Source organism: Gymnogyps californianus, chromosome 9 (assembly GCF_018139145.2).
Source record: "Gymnogyps californianus isolate 813 chromosome 9, ASM1813914v2, whole genome shotgun sequence".
NCBI lineage: Eukaryota > Metazoa > Chordata > Aves > Accipitriformes > Cathartidae > Gymnogyps > Gymnogyps californianus.
The window spans coordinates 8650949-8669704 of record NC_059479.1 but is presented as its reverse complement, the minus strand read 5'-3'; the positions used below and the strand labels follow the sequence as shown (position 1 = coordinate 8669704).

The following is an 18756-nucleotide window of genomic DNA, read 5'->3' as shown; positions in this document are numbered from 1 at the left end:
TGAATTGCTGCCCACGAAGACCCTGGCACCATCCCACACTTGTGATTTGGATGCTATATTTAGGAACATGGTGCCCTGCCAAGGTCAAACTCTAACTTGGTTGCAGAGATGTTTGTGCTTTGTTACCAGCTTTTGCATTTGCAGCTCACAGCGCCCTAACCACACAGGACAGGATGCGAGAGAGTGGGTAGATAGCAAAAGCGAATGCTGGACTCCATCCTGCAACGCTCTGAGCAGCCCCGACAAGGCGCTGTGTACCCTCCTCTCCTGGGGCTGCTGGTGAGCAGTGCCCTGCTCAGCACCCCGCTGCTTCTAGCAGGATTCAACCCTTTATTTGCTGCATGCACATCTGATAAGAGCATCGCCTTTAGCATGCTACTTTCAAAACAACTTTACATGATGGCTTGATGATTGTCTTCAAACCAGCACCCCAGCCCTCTTCACAGTCAATCCTCGCAGCTCTCCTCCTCTGCACCTCAGCAGAAACCCAGATTTATCCACTTTACATGGAGAAAAGGAGGTCTGTCCCCTGTTGCAAGCAGTGAGGAGCTGTCTGCATTTACCCTAAATTATTTTACCAGTGGTGCATGGCCACACAAGTGTCGGATGCCTGAAGACCTTGGGGGCAGGACCTCGCCTCCCTGCTGCCAGCTCGAGAGGCGTGGGGGCATAGAGGGGACACGGGTTGCCCAAAGTTGCATGGAGGTGATGCTGGGAGGTCAGCAGCTGGCAGGAGTGCCCAGCATCCCCAATAGCCCTTTTCATGCCCAGATATATAGATATAGGTAACACGGGTAAGTGGGGTCAGGGTCTGAGATGGCTTGTGCTCTTGGGTGCAGGGTGAGCACCTTACTAGGGTATCAAGAAAGCTACTTAAAACTTGTCTCTCTAAAGTGATGGCCAAGCACCAAGACCCAAAGTCCTGCTGTCTGTTGAGGAGCATGAAAGCTATGCCCACGCTAGGGTCGCACTGCCCACAGAGATGGTCCTTTCTCCAGGAAAGAGACTTCACCCATGGGGAGCACAAGGGAAGGCCAGAAACCAGCACAACCCGCCTGCCTCACCCAAACCTCTTCACTGCAAAATCATCCTTCTCATGAAGGAAACAGAGGGCAAAAAGCCTTTCTTCCCCTTTTGAGAAACAACCGACTTTCCGAGTGCTTCCTAGCCCCTGGCAGCCCACAGTGCTGTTCAGCAGCTCTATCTGTGTATTCATGGTCTTCATTTCTTTGAAGACAATGTGCCATGCAACTTTCATCCACAGCAGGAAAAAAACACCGGGGCATAGTCTGGAGTGTTTCGAAGGCAAATATGAATATATGGAATAAGAACCTCTCTCGTGCTTCTGGTAGAACGGTAGGAAAAAGCATGGAAGTACACCAGAGAAGAAAGTCTAAGCAACCTTTTTTTGTTGTGGGAGACGGTAGTGAACAAACCTACCCACTACGAAGAGGTTTTTCCAGGAAGTGTAGGTTGCTGCAACCTGTATCCCTTGAGCAGCGGGTGCTCACACAACAGTTCTCATGCTACTTGCAAGCAGCACATTTGAAGGAGCCCCAGCAACGTGCACAGAGGATGAACGAACCCTACAGCCCCGCGACACCCCGACCCATCAACAGCACCTCGCCCAGCACCATGAAAATGTTCATGGGCTTCCTTGCTGTATTTATTGTAGCACAGACGATTGGGACCGTACTCTTCTGTTTGTATCTTCACATGAAGATGGATAAGGTAAGTGGAGAAATAAGTTTGTCTCTGCTGGATTGCTAACGCGATTTGCCTTCAGCCGTGGTGAGATGTGCTCACCAAAAGGATGAACATGGTAGAAGATGATGCTGGCCACTGGATGGACGCAGGAGTGGCATTTATTACACCCTGTGTTCTCATTTCTGCTTCAATTTGCCACTAAGAGGTACGCTGAGGAAGAGATCTGTTCCCTTCATTAACAAAACGAGAATGGATCAATCAAGAAGAGCCGTTAATAGCAAACCTGGCAGCCGACGGCCAGTCCGGGGAGAGGCGTGTGGCTTAAACACACAAGTGGCTATTTTAGGCTCGGTGGTTTTTCTGGTGCCGTAGCACTTGGCAGCACTGTGACACTAATCACGAGGCTGAGGGGTCCAGAAACGAAATTTTTTTTAGTGTTTGCATGTATGAATTTTACCAACATCTCACTTCAGATGCTGTCTTTCTGTTTAGGGAAGAAAAGAGTGGATCTTAGTACTTTGTCTTTTTTTGACGAGACACAGTATCGGTGATCCTGTCCCGTACTTGGGACAATATTTACCAAAAAATTAAAAATTTTTGAATGAGCTGAAAAGCTGTTTTTGAGGTTGCCATGACTGCAGCTGCACTGCATGATGCTTAAAATCACCGATCTAAAGCTACTTTCCTCCAAACCAGAAAAGACTACCAGCTAAAGAAATGAAATGTGTCTAAAACCCAGAATGAGTTCTCCTTACCAGATACAATGATAAGATTGTCATTACTGATTTTTAAACTTGTTATCTCAACTTAAATTGAAATTTAAGTGGGTCACTTCTGATCTTCAAGGGTGGAGCGCAATCCTAAGCTAGAAGGGCTTAAAAGTCGGGGGGATGGAAGGGGACTTTGCTGTACGGAGGTTGCAGCCAGGGGTGAAGGGGTAAGTAGAGGGTCTCCAGTGGAGCAAAACTTGACTGCACGGGGCCGTGGCAGAGGATCAGAGGCAGCCGAAATGCAGTCATGGGTGGCAGGAGGATTTCAGCTGCCTTCAGAGCTCGCAGCAGGGCTTCAAACCCGACCCTCCGCATCCCGGCGCTGCCTGTGCTGAGCGCTCTGCCAGGCTGTGTGTCCTCACGTCCGTCTGCACTTCTCTTTACTGTTTAGCTGAATGTTAGGTTTTTACAAAAAACAGGTGTAGTTTCAAAAATCAATATTTTTATATATATTTATATATATATTTATTCTTTTTTTGGCTTTGCCTGCTGGGGCCACTGGGGCAGCAGCAGCGAGCCCCGAGCCACTCGCTGAGATTTCTGTGCTGCTGCCTGTAAATGCAGGCAGGTGGATATTTGCCACCTGCCTTTTGGAAAAGGCAGAGTGGGAAATTTAAATTCATTACCAAGGTGATAGGAAATAGGAAGGGATCCTGAGCAATCCTCCTCTCATCCAGCGTTGCCAACCAGGGTCAGCCCCGTGCGTGCAATTCCCGGCAGATGCGGGTGCAGATGCTGTGCTGGGCGGCTGGTGGGAGCACTTGGTACCCGCAGTGTGTCTGCCCGGCTCATCCCGATGCTGAACAACTGACCCTGAGCTTTCCAGGCTGTGATTTATCGCTGGCAGGAATACAGCGTAGCTCCGCTCCCAGCAGTTGCAGGTTTCCCACTAACATCCCATTCACCCTCTCTTCTCTCCCCTGCTGGCAGATGGAAGAGGTGTTGAGCTTAAATGAAGATTACATCTTCCTGAGGAAAGTACAGAAATGTCAGATGGCAGAAGGTCAGAAGTCGACATTATTGGACTGTGAAAAGATTTTAAAGGGCTTCCAGGATCTCCAGTGCAAGGTACACTGCTGTTAGGCGGATAAAGACCCCACTGAAGGTGGAGGGGGGGCTCCCAGGCACACACACAGCTTCACCCCAAGTTTTTTTTTAAAACCATGGGTGGCCTTTACCTTGGGGCTGCACAGCACATGCCCCTTTTTACACTGTATTCTTTTTACGCTATATTTTTACACTATGTTGATATCATTGAAAAATCTCATCCTTTTTTTTCTGAAAATGGTCTTGGCCAGAGCACGTCCAGCTGCGGCATGCCGAGGGGTGCTCGGGGCTCACGGCGGAAGGGATGGAGCTGCAGCCACCCTGGCTCTGAGCTCTGATCCCGGTCTGAAAAACGTTGATTTTTCTGCTGTCTAGCACCTTGCTCCGATTCTGTGCCGCGTGGCTGTGAGGATGCTTGCGGCCACCTGCCACTGGGAGCACTTGTACGCCCGCTTTGCCCAGGTGTCAATGACGGTGCAAGGCTTGGGCCAGGCGGCACGGCTCCTGGCAGCCGGCGAGGAGGAGGATGCTGAGCAAATGCCACCCCATGGGCTCAGGGATAGCACCTCCAGCCGGTGCAGCGGCTCGTCGCATTTGGGTGCAAAAGAGCCAACCTGCACTGCAATGTCCTCCTGGAGTCGCTGAGGGCTGCCCAGCCAGGGATGAGGTGCTCTCAGCTTGCTCAGCCCTTGAATTTGCTGTTTAGGAGTGGTTTTGCTGGCCACAGCAGGCAGGAGAGGGACATTTTTTCCGCGTTGTCAGCGCCCGATGACATCAAATGCTTCAGCTAAACCTTCAGGTTTGCATCAGTACCCAACTGACAACAGAAAATTGTGTCTAAGACGGGCCCTGCTCAGCAGTCCTGAAAACCCCCTCTTGTAGGGGCAGGGACATGCCCGGCTTGCTGGGCAGCATCTACAGCATGGCTCTCTGACATGGTTTTAAATGAAAAGGAGATGGTTTTTTTGTCTGTTTCTTTTTTTTCAAATAAACTTTCACCATCACATCATTTTAATTGCATAAAACCTAAGATCATAAACCCTACAAACCCTCTGCTGCAAACAGCTGGTCAGCCCATGGCCGTATGTGATCCTCGGGAGGGTACTGGAGGGGCTTTGTGGTTTCGAGTACCCTCTGCCAAGAGCTGGCAGGGCTGTCGAGGCCAAACAGCACCAACTCGAGCAGTGACCAGAGCATCCTTTACACAGAAGCTTTCAAAATCATTGATTTGTACATCTTAAAAAAAAAAAAAACCATATATTTTTGCTGTTACAGGACGGGGGAGTCAGCAAGGGGCAGCCCAAGTTCGAAATGCAGAGAGGTGAGTTTCCTGGTGCCACCAGTGCCCCCGTGGCTTGCTAGGGGCAAGAGGAGTAGCTCGGCCTGGGAGGGGGTTTCCTTCACCCTGCAACAGCCCACCAGTGCCCCAGGGCACGGCACGGAGGCAGGGGATGGGGTCAGGGTTTGGAGCATCCCCATGGGGGTAGGACTGTGCACGGCATGAGGCTGGCAGAGGGGGGCACTGGGCATGGCTGTCTCACCAGGGCAGGTGGCTCCGGGTCCCATGTTGCCTGAAGTCGATGAAAATGAATCCAAAATTAAATCCGTGGCCTTTTTGCTTTGCAGGCCATAAGCACCATGAGCATCCCCATTTGATGCACAAGAATGAGACGTCTGTGGCAGGTAAGGGGCGGACACATCCAGGTCCTGTTTCCGTGGCAGGCAAGGTGGCACAGTCTCTTCCGTGGGCTTTATCCCTCAGAGGCTCCACCTTGAAGGCAACTGAGCGTCTTTGCCGAGCAGAGGCCAGATCCTGCCTCACTCAAAGCTGGAGGGGGGCTTTGGAGACTGTGTCTCCAAGCTGGATTTGTCCCATAGAGAAATATCAAGGGTGGGAGGTGCCGCAGTCCCTGCAGAGGAGCTGTGCTGCCTGGGAGGGACAGTGGGTGCCAAGGCATCAATAACACTGGCTTTTCCGAATTGCAGCAGAGAAGAGGCAGCCGATTGCAGCCCACCTGGCAGGTCAGAAGAGCAACAAGGTGGTCTCAGGTAAGACAGACCCACTCGGCACTGCCTTGGCCAGGGAGCCAGTGAGGCACGGCAGCGTGCATCCCCCGGCTGGACCCTGCAATCCTGCCCCGTGGCTCTGTAAGGGCAGGGACAGGGAAAATACAACTCCAGCATAAAAGCGTGTCCCCAAAGCACAGCAAACCTCCCAGCGGTCACGTCACCACGTGCACCTGTGCCACACGAGGTTTGCGCATCCCATGCCGGCTGTCCTCAGTAGCCTTATATATGCCTTTCTAGAAATGCACCACAATGGCTTAATCTTTACAGTGTTTTTTATGAGCAGAAAACTATTTCTCTTCGTATTTAAGGAAACCAAACTCTTTCTTTTCTTTTGGACTCAAAACGCAATGCTTTTGCTCTCCTGACCATGTCTTGCCAGGGTGGCTGCTGCAGGACGGCTCTGCTGCTGATCTAATCATTTTCTCACCTGTAGTAGTCCTGGTAGCAATATGGGCTGGCTGATGGCTTTACAGTCACGAGATAGATAGCTCCAAACTGATATAGGCAAGCTGCACTTATTCACAGCCATGGCCACGTTAGATTTGAGAAATGCACGTGAGTCCATTTGCATTTGTGCATCCCTCTGCACAGACTGTGGTTGCTCTCGCAGCTCTATCCCCGAGCGTAGCCTTAGCTAAGGGACATCCTGCAAGAGCAAGGATTACCAAAGCGAGTAAGAGCTTGAAAGGTCAGTCTCTCAATCTGGCAAGGATTTCGCAATCTGAGCACTTTTGATTTAATTCTGGAGTAACTGCCAGTAATCAGCAACTGCTCTTTCCATCTCTGACGCAGCATTTCACCCAGAGCTCAGTCTACCTGTGGAAAGCTTAGTGTTAGATAAGATCAAAGAAGCGAGAAACTCACTGCATTTTAAAACTCCCTGCTTAAGCACTTGTTGAGCCTATAAAGCAGGTTGAAATTGCCCAGAGAGCAGCAGCTGCCTGGAGCTCGGCTCTGTGCCTCGGCAGTCGGGCACAGAGGAAACGTCCCCGTGGGATGCACGGGCAGGGACCATGGGCTGCGTGGCTTCTCCAGGACCACCTGTGCCACCCTGCTGGGGGGACTAGGACTCCGGGCTGGGACAGTCAAACCCATTATTCCCCTTGGAGCCAGGTTGCTCACCCTTGCTGCTCTCACAGGTGTTTCTGTAAGCTGGGGAAGGCGGAGGTCCAAAATCCCTCCCAGAAGTCGTAGCTGAGCTCAGCCCCTATGGCCATGGCTTTCTGGTCTCTGTATTGACTCATCTGTACCGACTCCAGCGGGAGTGTGTGTTCATGAGCTACTCTGATGATACCGATAGTGCCCCAAAAGCCGTGGCAGCAGCAGGTCTGTGTGGGCAGCGGTCCTGGTGGTGGGAGGCAGCACTTGCCGTGCAAAACCCTTCCAGCTCTGCACCCTGCCAGGGACCGAAATTGTGGGATGTTTATTTTTGCACTTCCTTGGCAAAGTTTGGGCTTTTCTGGAAGCCAAGTGGAGGAGGGACTTTGGAGGAAAGGCAGCACCCAGTTTGGAAAAACTATGATGTGCTCTAGGATGGGTGCCTCTGAAGATAGGAGCTGCAGTGTGTTTTGGCAGTGGTCTGAGGGCTCGGAGGCTGGGCCACCGAAAGCCGTGGAGATAGCAAACCTACAGGGGTGGACACGGGGATGTTTGGCCTGTGGTGGTAACTGTGTGCAATCCTCCACTCTAAGCATTTCCACTTGGTTGGATGAAGGAAACAAAATGCTCCTCTGCTCGCATAATCGATTCAAGGGTGTCATGGCCAGTGACCAGAAACAGGGGTTCAACATGTCCTGGCCTCGGGGAAGGGGACCCTGCTCCCCTGGGCTGGGGATGGTGTCCTGGGGTGGGCAGGACCTACCCCCACACCCCGCAGCAGACAGAGGCTGCGATGCCAAATGTCTGTGGGGTGTCCCCCCAAAATCAGCCTGCCAAACTGGATGTCTCCTTCTCCCAGCTCATCTGCCATGCTTTCCCCCTACAGTGCTGGAGTGGAAGACAACGATGTATGGCCCCATGAACAACAACTCAATATCCTACCAGGAGGGGAAACTGAAGGTGAAGGAAGCAGGGCTCTACTACATCTACTCCCAAGTCAGCTTCTGCACCAAGCCAGCAACTTCGGCACCCTTCACCCTCTATATTTATTTGTATCTCCCCATGGAAGAGGACCGGCTCTTGCTGAAGGGACTAGACACACACAACACCTCCAGGTCTCTCTGCGAGCTCCAGTCCATCCGGGAGGGAGGTGTCTTCAAGCTCCGGGAAGGCGACATGGTCTTTGTCAACGTGACAGACTCAACGCGAGTGAACTACAGCCACGGCAGCACCTATTTTGGCATGTTCAAGCTGTAGTGAGGAGGAGGCTGCCCCAAGCTGGGGGTCCAGCCCGACTTTGTCGAGCAAAGTGGCTTTCCCTGTTTCCCGTATTTATGTTCCTCTGCCTCTTTGGTTTTCTTGATTGTTAATTTGTATATTTTGTTATTTATTAATGGGGGCCAAGGGGCCCTGAGAACACAAATGGAACAAAGTTTGAAGCTATTGTTGTTTGCACTTTGCTTTTTAATTTCATTGCCAATGGTTTGGTACGTGCTGGTGTTGTGTGTCTGGGTCCACCGTGCCCCGTGTGCCTGGCAGGGTGGATGTCCCCGTTATGTCACAAGAGCTTTATTTAGCAAACTCTATCAATCAATCATCAACGTTTCTTTCCTAACAACGTAGGATGGCTCAGGGCGCTCCAGCCAAGCTAGGTTCATACATATCTATCTCCCGTACCAATCTGCTTACAAAACATCAACGGAAAAACATTAAAAGGCTTAGGAACGTCTCCTCTAAAGGAATCAATCAGCCAAGCGCTGTCCTTACGTGCTAGCTGCTGGTGATGCATTGTTGCCACCCTAACTGTCTGCTTTTTCTTGAGAATCCCCTTTTTTCCACCCATGCCTATCTATGAAACTCAACCAGCCTTCTTGCTTAGGGTGACGCTGCCTTGGCCGGGTTCATGCTCGGTGACAATCACCCCGCATCAGCAGGGCAATTGGTGGCTGAGGAGGGACTGCAGATTTCAAGCCAGAGTGCAGGTAAGGCACCAGTGGTGCTCTGCTCTTGGTGACCTGAATCTGCTTGCCAGACTGTCCTCCTCCCACCTCTGCAGGTAGAGGACCCTCTGCCCATGGACCGTTTCCATCCTCTGTGGAAGGGGTGTTGGCCACCACCATCAAATTTGGATCTGCCTCCTCTCCTGAGATCCCTCCTACCCTAGGAGGAGGACCAGGAAAGCGTGGGGGTGGCAGGACCAACTGCTTCTTCCCAAGCACTCCAAGGTGCATGTGCAGAGCATCTTCTGGCTGTCCTCAGCGAGGACGTGCCCACAGTGGCACTTTTCCTGGAGCTCCAGGAGAGCAGGACAGTGCAGACAGGCAGGACCCCCTCTGGGGCACAGGGTACCTGGGTGACACTCCACACTGGGGTCTCCCCGACCCTCTTCTCCAGCTTGGCCCTCAGGGAAGGTGAGCTGAGCAACAGCAGGGCACAAGGATGTTGATGCAGCATTTTTTAAAAGCATCTGAAGATGCCAAAGGTGGCAAGCCTGGAGCATTTAGTTATACAGGTCACATTTGTCGGAGTGCAAAAGTTTGGAAATACTCCTGGAAGCCAAAAGATTTGCAAGTGGAAGAGCTTTCAGATTTGGGCAGTCCTTAGGGTTTGCTTGGCTGGAGGCTGCAGATCTGGTCCTAACACGGTGCCTGAGTGCCACCACTGCCGGGATGGATGAGGCAGTCTTTGCACAGCTCATTGCAGTGCTGGGTGCCCGGCATGGCCCCCTCCAAAAGTCAGTAAAGGAGAGCTCAGAGCCAGTCTGGTTTTACTATAATTTAATATGTCTTTGTTGGCTGTTCTGCAAAACTGCCTAACTTCGTCAGGAAACGGACCACTCTTGTCTGACAGCATGTATAAAAACTATTTATTTAAATAAAACTGTCTTATATTCGTAAACAGAGAGGGACTGCATGCCAAGGGACTGTGTGTGGCCGTAGCTGTGTTTTGCAGTGTATTTCAACATTACTGGTTCCCCCTTTCCGAGTGTGGGGTTTCATCCACTGTCACCCTACAACTAATACAATTTATGAATTAAGAGATAGGGTGCTTTGTATGCTTTGAACACCGCTCACCTTTCTCAGCCCCAGGCCGGGGTTTCCCAGGGTCCTACTTGGGGTCTGGAGACCGGGAGGGCAGTGAGGTGGCACTGGGGGGCACAGTGGGGACAGCCAGTCCTAAAAGCCTCAGGGGGCAGCCATCCCCCTCCGCTCCTTGGGGCATGGTGGGGTGCCAGGGCCAGGCAGTGCCGGGGGCATTTTGGCTGCAAGAGGGAGCAGGGACCCCCCCCTGCCCTGGGAAGGCAGCGAGGCACTGGGGCTGGAGCCCCCAGCACAGCTGTGGGGCAGAGGGGTGAGGGTTAATTTAAGGGGATTTAGGACACCTGGCTGGAAGAGGCCTATTCCTGCCTGCCCTAAGGTCATGGAGTCTGCAGGGAAGTCTCCGCTTTGGAGCAGAGGGACGGATGCTGCGCAAGGTGGGATCCTGTGGCCGCCGCACGTGGGGCGGCAGCGGCTGGGCGGCCACCGCCTCCTGCGGTGGCGTGGGCCCGACCACATCCCCGCTGCTGCTGAAACCCAGCCAGCCCCACTGGGCTGGGCTCATGGAGGCAGCGCTGGCGTGGCTGGAGAGCCCCAAACCTCCACAGGGGAGGTGGAGGTGCCCGGCCGTGGTGGGAGCGCGGGTGGGAGCCACAGGAGGAACCAAAGACCATGCAAAGTGGCATGGTCTGAGAAAGGGGAAAGATCTGGCTGGGAGCAAGTGGCTGGGGAGAGGAGGGGAGAGCTGCGAGGAGCATGTGCGGCCATTCTCGGGTGCTCAAAACTTTCAGGAGCAGAAACACTGTTTGTCACGGGTGAGGAGAAATTGTGATCGGTGCACAGCCTTGAAACCTTCCCGCAGCCCCCCAGCTTCGGTGGCCAGGAGCACCCGCCGGAGGGTTTCGATCCCCGGCCCAAATCACCGAGAGGGGATCCAGGAGCTGCAAATCACAGGAAGAAATAGATTTGCATGCATAGTTGGGGGAAACAATTAGGGACGGCAGAAAAAAATAGGCATAAACCAACTCAATAAATTCTGCAGCAAGAGCAGCAGATGCCAACTGCCGCCTCTCCTGCCCATGGGCTGCCTGCCTGGCCCCAGCCCCGTCCGCGCTGCTGCCTTTCCTGGGGCTTTTGTTTCTTGCCTCTGTTTCTTCGCTTGCCAAAAATAGCCTGTGGGATTCAGACATGAGGTAGCGCGTGGGAGGGGAGGAGATGCGGTTGCTACCATCCAGCTGTGGCCTTCTCCCGAATGGCTTTGTTCTCCTCCCCGGCCCCTGCCCGGTGCCGTGGCAGGCACAGGTTTCCTCTCCCCGTGGAAAGTTTGAAGGTCGTCAATATATTGATTTTTTTTTCCCTTGACGTGGGGCCTCTCTGTCACTCCTTGGGCTGTCGATTTTACAGTTTCTGAACTGATTTTTGTTCTCCTTTCTGAGAAGGGAGAAGGTGATGAGAGGGTGATGAGTATGTGGGGCACATTAGCAGGACTGGCACGGGGGCTCACGGATGAGCAGCGGCAGGAGCAAGCAGCAGCACAGTCATCTGCTGGGAGAGGTGCTTGCACGGCTCAAGACACGCTGAGATCACTGGGAAATATATTTTTTTTTTAGTTTTGTATAAGAAATGAGATTTTGTTTTGTTTTGTTTTCCTCAGAGAAGGTTGGGATGCCTGTTTCCAAGTGGGGTCTCTGCGTCTCGTGCCACTGAGCTCAGGGCTGCTGGGCAGCAGGAGCTGGAGGACGGCTGGCCACATGCTGCGTTGCTGTGCACGGTGGCCACCCGGCTGACAAGCCTGTCCTAGCATCTCTGTGCACTACTTTGGGGTCTTTTTTTTTTTTTTAATCCCTCTTCCCAGTTAGGCACTGTGTGCCTGGGTACCAGCCTTACCTCGGCACCCCTTGCTTGGTGACAGCCCTTTCCCCTGCTCGGGGCAGGGTCCCCATTGGCAGGGTCTCCGTCTCTTCTAGGAGGCCAAACCTGTTGCATGCACCCCTGCCTAGGGGCAAGGAAGATTTCTCCCCCTCATTTCGGTTTGGGTTCAGGGGCACTCGTGCCGTGGAGCAGTGCCACACTGGGGTGGTCAGCGGGAGCAGCCCACCACGAACAGGCACCTCCAGGGCATCCCCAGCCGTAGCAGTGGTTTGGGCTGCGCAGATTAAGCTGTTGGGTGGTTTTTTTTCTGTTTTTTCACATTGATGGTCATTTGGAGCCAAACTCCGTTGCTTGGAGGATGCTGGTGCTGCTTGTGTTGGGTCGTGCAAATGGGCCGTTTGGGAACTGGCATAAGAGAGGGGGCCAAAGGGACCCCAACAGCAGAGCAGGATGGAGGGTCTTCGGTTAAGGCCTGGATCTGGCCTCACAGGGACTCGGGAGTGGAGGTGCTCCCTCCAAAATGAGCCTGGGAGATGCCTCCTCCTTGCTCTTCTGCCCAGTGCAGGCTCTGGGGCACTCAGGTCTGGATGCGGCCCTGCTCTGCCTCTGCAATAATTCCCCAACGTGCCACTTGGGCTCAAGCAGGCTCCCTTGCAGACTTCAGTGTTTTTCCAAGATGTGCCCAAGGCCAGTGTTTCCTTTTCACTTGTTCCTTTTCCCATTCTGACTGCTGTGTTTGGGGAGGGAGAGCAGGGTCTGGCCCTCCTGCCCTCAATCCTCCTGCTTCGGCTGCAGGCTGAGAGCGTGGCATGTCTCTACCTAAGAGTTAAAAATATCAGCGTGTAGAAGAGGTCTTGTCCAAGCGGTAGACCAAAGGAAATCCTGTCACCACACCTAATCTCCAGAAAAAATATGCACTAACTAAAAAAAAAAAAAAAAAAAAAAAAAAAATCTCAAACAGGCAGGAAGTCACTTATCTACAGCAACTCACTGGTGCGGCGGCGAGCAGCTAGTTCTCCATAAAGCATCCTTGTTAGCAGAGTGCAAGCAGGGCTTGAGGGATGGAAATGCATCTCCTTCCCCTGGGACCAGGTGCCCTTCTCTGCTGCAGGTCTGGGTGATGGTGGGAGCAACAGCCCGAGTGCCAGCATCACCATTTGCACCAGTATCCCTGCCAGCATCCAGTAAAATGGAGGGGGGATGATACAGTCACGGGCATTTTTAGCAAACCAGGGATGCCCAGAGCAAGCACTGGCTTTGCTTTTGTGGTGGAAACAAAGGAAGCAGCACCGAGAGCTAAGAAGCGATTTTTATCCTTCTTTATTTGTTGAAAATGTCAATTAAAAAACTGTTCAAAATAAAAACATGTTAGAAAAGTTGAACCTGCATAAGTAGTTACAGTAAATAAACCTACATGACAAAGATAAACTGGAAGGCAGCTGACACAACATCCATCTAAAGACAGACTCACTGGAACCTATTTACAAAGCACTGTAAACAAAGTAAATATAGAAACATTGCTGTCCATCCGGCATGGCTTCTTTTCCTTTTTATTTTATTTTCTTGTCTTTTTTGGCTTCTAGCTCTTGACAAACACTTGATCCAAAATGTCTCAGTGTGCCCTCCATCACATTGCATCTTACAAACATGCATATGTACACAGCACGGGTTTCAACTAAACTGGGGGGCAGCAGGGAAACATTTCTACTACCCTCTCCTCAGAGTGTAAATGGCCCTTCGTTTGCTTCCTTGCACTGGCTGCGCATCCCGAGCCCGGTCCCCAGCCCGCCTTTGGGCAGGCAGGAGGCCCGGTCAATGCCGGCGTGTCTGGGCATGGCATCCCAGAACAGCAGCATGAGCTGCTCAGTGTGCAGCAAAGGTCGTTATCCTGGAAAACGATTAACCAGCACAGTAGGGCTTGACGGCTGACCAAACTGCTCAACTGTGTGCCTGGGTGGGGATGTGGGGAGCTGCCATCCAGCTGGGATGTTCTGGAGATGGCAAATGTAGCCAGGGCAAAAAAGACCGCTGTTTTGTCCTAGAAACAGTTTAGATTTAAAGAGCATTTCTGTTTACACTCCTTCTGATGTTTTGGAGTCTAGCTCTCCCCAAACACCATTTGCTATGTTCTGGCTAAATGCTAATTGCAAGGAGGGAGTTGTAATTATTGCCTCTATTATGTCCTTCATGACCAACGTAACGGTATGACCGTAATGAGCTGTGGTGTGCTTGCACACCCTGGGACCATGCTGCCCTGTGATATACGTAAGATTTATCATTAACAGAAGGTTACTTTTATAATGCTGCTAAGGAAGGAAGGAAAACATCAGTTCTAAACTAGGGTATAACACCAAATAAGATGAAGATAGCCGATACATATGCATGTTGCCTGTGTGCTGTGTCCGAGGAGCTGTGCAGGGATCTGGAAGGGTGTTGCACATCCTTGCCCCAGGAGCGTTCCAACTCTTGTCAAAGCATAAACATAAATATCTTTCCTATCCCAAGAGAAAGTTCCTTTTTCCTAGCCAAAAGCCCCTTTGGGGCGATGGGGGGAGAAGTGGCCGTTGGCTACGTTCCCAGCCTTTGGGAAGGCGCGATGGAGAGCCTAACGTGGGCAGAAGGGAGCGGGGAACCAGCACATTTGGGCGTTGTTTTTTGTTGTCAAGCAGTGTTTACATTTCATACAGAGAAAAGCATGTCCTGCAAGGGGAAGCACAGCAAAACTCTAAACTCATACGATACTTGGACACTCCATGTGAAAACAAAGCAGGGGGTAGGAGTTGTAGGTCATGCATAAAAGGGATGGGGGAGCAGAACAGCAGTTACCTGTTGTGCTGATCACGAGCTGTTAGGAGGCAGCACTGTGCAACATACCTTCCCATGCGCTCTGACAGGTGCTCCAGATCTGACTTCCCCAAGGAGTTCAAATGTCTTCATGTTAATTGCACATTTTAATCAGTATCAAGGCCACACGGGAACCACAGTATTGCTGGGCTCTAGTTCGCTACAGTCAACTAATGGGGAAAAAGAAGGTGGATGGGAAAAGCTTCCCCAGTTGTGATTATCTGAAAAGAGGAGCACGGTGCTTTTTGGTTTCTGCTCAATGCCACCTCAATAATGTTTTCATTCAATAAATAGGTACCGGTGCTTTTGAAAAGAATGAAAGCATTAAAAAGTGCTTAAGCTTCCTCTAGGAAACTGCTGCCAAACCCTTTGTGAGCGGCAATCATTAGCAGTTTGTATTTGCTCCCAGTAGCAGGTACGATGAGGTATTAGTTGCTGCAGATGAATTGTGAATCATGGACCGCTTGCTTACTGGTTTAGTTGTGATCGATTGTTTCTGGTTTATTTCCTTATCAGATGAAAGAAAAACTATTTTTTTTCTCTATGCTTTTTTTTTGGTAACAAAATTCCCCAAACCAACAAAATAAGGAGCAAGAAGAGGCAAAGGATCCAGTTCCGCTTCCCAAAAAACACCTGAGGTCACACACCACTGCCAGCAGCTTCTCCCCGAATTCAGGCAATCAGGGACGACTTGCGCCCCGTGTCCTCCCTGCCACACTCGTCCGTCTGCTTCAGCAGCCTTCTAACCAGCTTCTCCAAGTCCTTCCTGGATTTAAGCTCTTCTTCCAAACACTGTTTCATCCTTTTGTTCTCCTGCGAGGGGAAAAATAAAGGAATAAAGATGCAGTTAATGCCCACGCACTTTACGCAATGAGGCACTTCCATGCGCCTGGCTGCCTGGTGCCTCAGAGGTGATGAAATATCAGGGACATTTGACAGGTCACTGCCAGCTTGTGAGGATGAACAACACGGGTTACTTGCGGTCCGATCCACTCAAGCAGACCCTTACTACCTTACAGACCTGCATGAAAGTCCCAGTGACTTTAGGCAGGCAGAAGCATACTCCTGGAAACCTAATTTTAGCCTGGGTTGGAGGACCCTGTTCTCCCAGGGTAGTCTCTCCCGCCTCCAGGCTTGGGGCTGGAGGGAGGAGGACATATTTCCTCTGAGTCTACAAGGATTGGTATCCACCAGACCCCTATAAAATGAACAGTCAAGTTAAAAGAGCTTTTAGAGTAGGGGGAAAGTTTCGTGTTACCGCAAAGACCAACTACTACTTCCCTCCTGCTGGCTCTGGTGCTCAAGGGACTGCGTGGTGAGCTGATCCAGGAGAAAACTAACGCTGATTCAGGGAGCCACAGGACTGCACCAGCATTGGCAAAGACCTTTCCTGGGCACCGACCAGCTGAAGACAACAACCCGGTGCAGCCTGGATGGCTTTTGCTTAACTCCCAGCACAAACAATCCCACTCAAATTACCTGCTTCAGTTCTTTGACTTCATCTTTCAGTGCATAAACAGTGTCAACAAGGCTCCTACAAAAAGAAATGCAAACAAATGAAATAAAAAGAGCCGGAGTGCAGCAAAACAGCAACAGCATGGGAACTTTTGTGAGCGAGGCACTGATGGGGAAGGTGCTTCCAGCTTCTGCTTTGTTCTGCTGCCCATTGCAAGCATCAAGGCTCTGCTATCGCTGCTGCCTGTGAGGGGACTCTGGAAACAAAGCCCAGGAGCATTTGTAGGCCACCAGTCCAAAATTCAGGGCTCTTTTCTCAATACTCAAGAAAAATACCTTGTTCTGCTATCTTTAAGTTATCAACAAAGGTCTGTGGCTTTGGCTTCCTTGTTTATGCTACTGCAATAAATAACAACGATTTTAAAACTGGAAATGCCTGAGCATCTTTTGTAAAATGGCCTTGATTCCTTGAGGTTATGCTGCAAAAAAACAAGCACGAAAGGAATGCACTGTCTAGGTTGGAAAAGGAGCGGATCAACGCAGTCACCCAGACGCTGAAGCTATGTAACAAGCTGGGAGCACTCACAGACTGGGTGCCAGGCAGGCTCCTGAGGGGTAGCAGCAGCCCAGTACGTCAGTAGCTAAAAAAACAGAGCCGCTTGTTTGGTTCTGTCCTCCCTGACCCCATTAGCTACATCTGGATAAGCTCTGGGACTCAATAAACTGGCTCGTGGGACCCAGCACACAGAATCCCAGAGGGCTACAGCCACGTCAGAGCAGCTGGGAAGGTGGCTCTGTTCCTAAAAAGGGACAAAATAGCAACTGAAATAGCCCAGTGGTTCTTGCCAGGACTAAGGCAGCAGTCAGTGACACCAGCCCCGCTCCTCTGCAGAGATGCAGAGGGAGAGGGCATTGGTTTTTAATGTCCTTCCAAAAAGCGACAAGGGGATCTGCAAGTGGAGGGCAGCCACGCTTACTTTTCCTCCGTGACAGTCTGGCCGTTGCTTCGTGTTTCCTCTACAATGATTTTCTCTTCCTCAGGAAGAAGGACTTGGGGGATGGAGTCTTTACGGGAGCCTGCATACAAGAATTACTCATCAGGAAGAAAAAGGGAGACTTTCCCTGATGCCCAGAACACTCCAGAGACAGCACGGCAAATGCAGCCCTCATTCTCCCGGCTCCTCTGCAAGCCTCGGGCAGGCCGGGAATGCAGGGGCTCGAGCAGCCGCCGGCTATCTGCCACGGTTAAATACAGGCTTATATGTACCGCTAACCTGGAGCTAAAGCAGCAAGTGGAAAGTTTTCAAGAGTGCTCATTGCATCTAAAGCTACATCATGACTTACAAATGAAAACATTCGATTAGGGTCAAGAGCTCTCAGAAGAAACATGCCCTCCCTTTTTTAACTGTACCATTATTTGATAGTTCAGTGATTTAATCTGACACCTCACTAGCAATGAAAATAGTTGTATTTCCAGAGTTGAAGAAGTTAGATAGATTCTTATGAAGCAGCTTGTTCTTAAACACGCAGCTGATTGAGAGATAATATTCATGCTTCCTTTCTAAAGCTATATGCAACCTGAGATTACCATCAGGTTTTCAGTGCTGACAGCCACAGGCACTGACTAGGTTTGCTTAATTCCTAACAAGCGCTGGTGAAATAGCTGTGTCTCATCTGCCCTCCTACCTGCTTCATTCTCTGTGTTTAGAAGAAAAACAATGGCAACTAAACCACTAGGTAGATGAAGCTCCCTTATCTTGAAGATTGAACACCACACAGTTTCCTAGCATGAGTCTCGTTGCTGTATGATGCAACCATCTGGTTTTTCCCAGAGGGGTTATCAGTGTTGCAGGCAGAGTAAGAACTAAATAATCTGGTTGTGTGCCCACCTGAGCTGAGAGCTTGCTGGAAGCCAGCGCCGGTACAGTATGCCTCGATCACCTTCAGGATCTGAGCATCTTCTTCCAGCGCAGCAGTACCTGTAAAACATTGCAGACAATAGCTATCACAAAAAGCAAAGTGCTCTGCCTTCATCTCTCCCAGTCTTCGCTCCGAAGTCCCTTAAGAGAGCAGCGTGCCGTTTCCTTGACTGACACTGTCTCTGGGACTTTGCCTAATTCCCTTTTGAGGTCCTTTACATTTTCTGGCCTTTGCAACATCCTGTGGCATTGAGCATGCCTAACACCATGACTAAGTGTTATAAAAACGCACTTCTAGCTGCTCATCTCAGCAAAACTCAGGGGGTGATACCTGACTTTGGGTGCAGGCAGCACCGGGAGATGGATAGGCAGAGCAGCCCGGCTAGGAGGGGTCTGGTACAGCCGCATCAGAGCAGGACTTGGAAATGTGAAGTCTTCATTTCCAGCCGTAGCTCAGCGCTGTCTTCTTGAAGGAGACAACTGACCTTCAAGCTGTATACTGCAGCAGCTCACTGCTGGGTGACCATGGCCTTTCATGTAAAACCCCTGAGGAGCATCCCAAGTGGACTTCAGGGAGCTGTCAGGACATCCCTGTTTGCAGGTGAACACCCCTGCAGGGATAGGGCCTTTTTTTGTTCCCTGATCCCCCATGGAAACTGTTCCAGAACCTGCTGGCGTGGCCAGGTAAGGGTTTGTCCCAGCTCTCAGACAGATTTGGATGACTGTTGATGTGCAGTTTTACTGCAGCTTTTAACTACTTGGAAGTAGTTCCTTGGCTTCATACCCAGAACAAGACCACCCACAACCCATGACCTTGTGCTAGCAATCACGAGGAGGGTGGTAGCACGTCTGGCACTCATAACTGGGAGGGGATCTGTCAGAGGCTGAGGACTGGTGCGCTTCCAGAAGCCTCCTGTGCTCAGCAGCATGTAGGCT

The 18756-nt window shown here is 51.1% G+C and overlaps 2 protein-coding genes across 4 annotated transcripts in view; one reads left to right on the top strand and one right to left on the bottom strand.

Moving 5' to 3' along the window:
- Window positions 1-1575: 1575 nt before the first annotated feature.
- Window positions 1576-7996, top strand: CD40LG (CD40 ligand). The gene is made up of 6 exons (XM_050901945.1): window positions 1576-1731; window positions 3408-3545; window positions 4800-4845; window positions 5151-5207; window positions 5511-5573; window positions 7579-7996. The coding sequence occupies exons 1-6, from the start codon at window positions 1576-1578 to the stop codon at window positions 7947-7949; spliced, it is 831 nt and encodes a 276-aa protein (XP_050757902.1). The 3' UTR covers window positions 7950-7996.
- A 4909-nt stretch (window positions 7997-12905) lies between these two features.
- Window positions 12906-18756, bottom strand: part of ARHGEF6 (Rac/Cdc42 guanine nucleotide exchange factor 6) — a 41319-nt gene continuing 35468 nt past the window's right edge. For all 3 annotated transcript variants that reach the window (XM_050901765.1, XM_050901766.1, XM_050901767.1), the window contains 4 exons: window positions 17791-17880; window positions 16879-16978; window positions 15926-15980; window positions 12906-15259 (listed from right to left, as the gene is read on the bottom strand). In XM_050901765.1, the coding sequence (XP_050757722.1) occupies window positions 15119-15259; window positions 15926-15980; window positions 16879-16978; window positions 17791-17880 (386 nt within the window). In that variant the 3' untranslated portion in view covers window positions 12906-15118. The remainder of the gene's footprint in view (window positions 15260-15925; window positions 15981-16878; window positions 16979-17790; window positions 17881-18756) is intronic.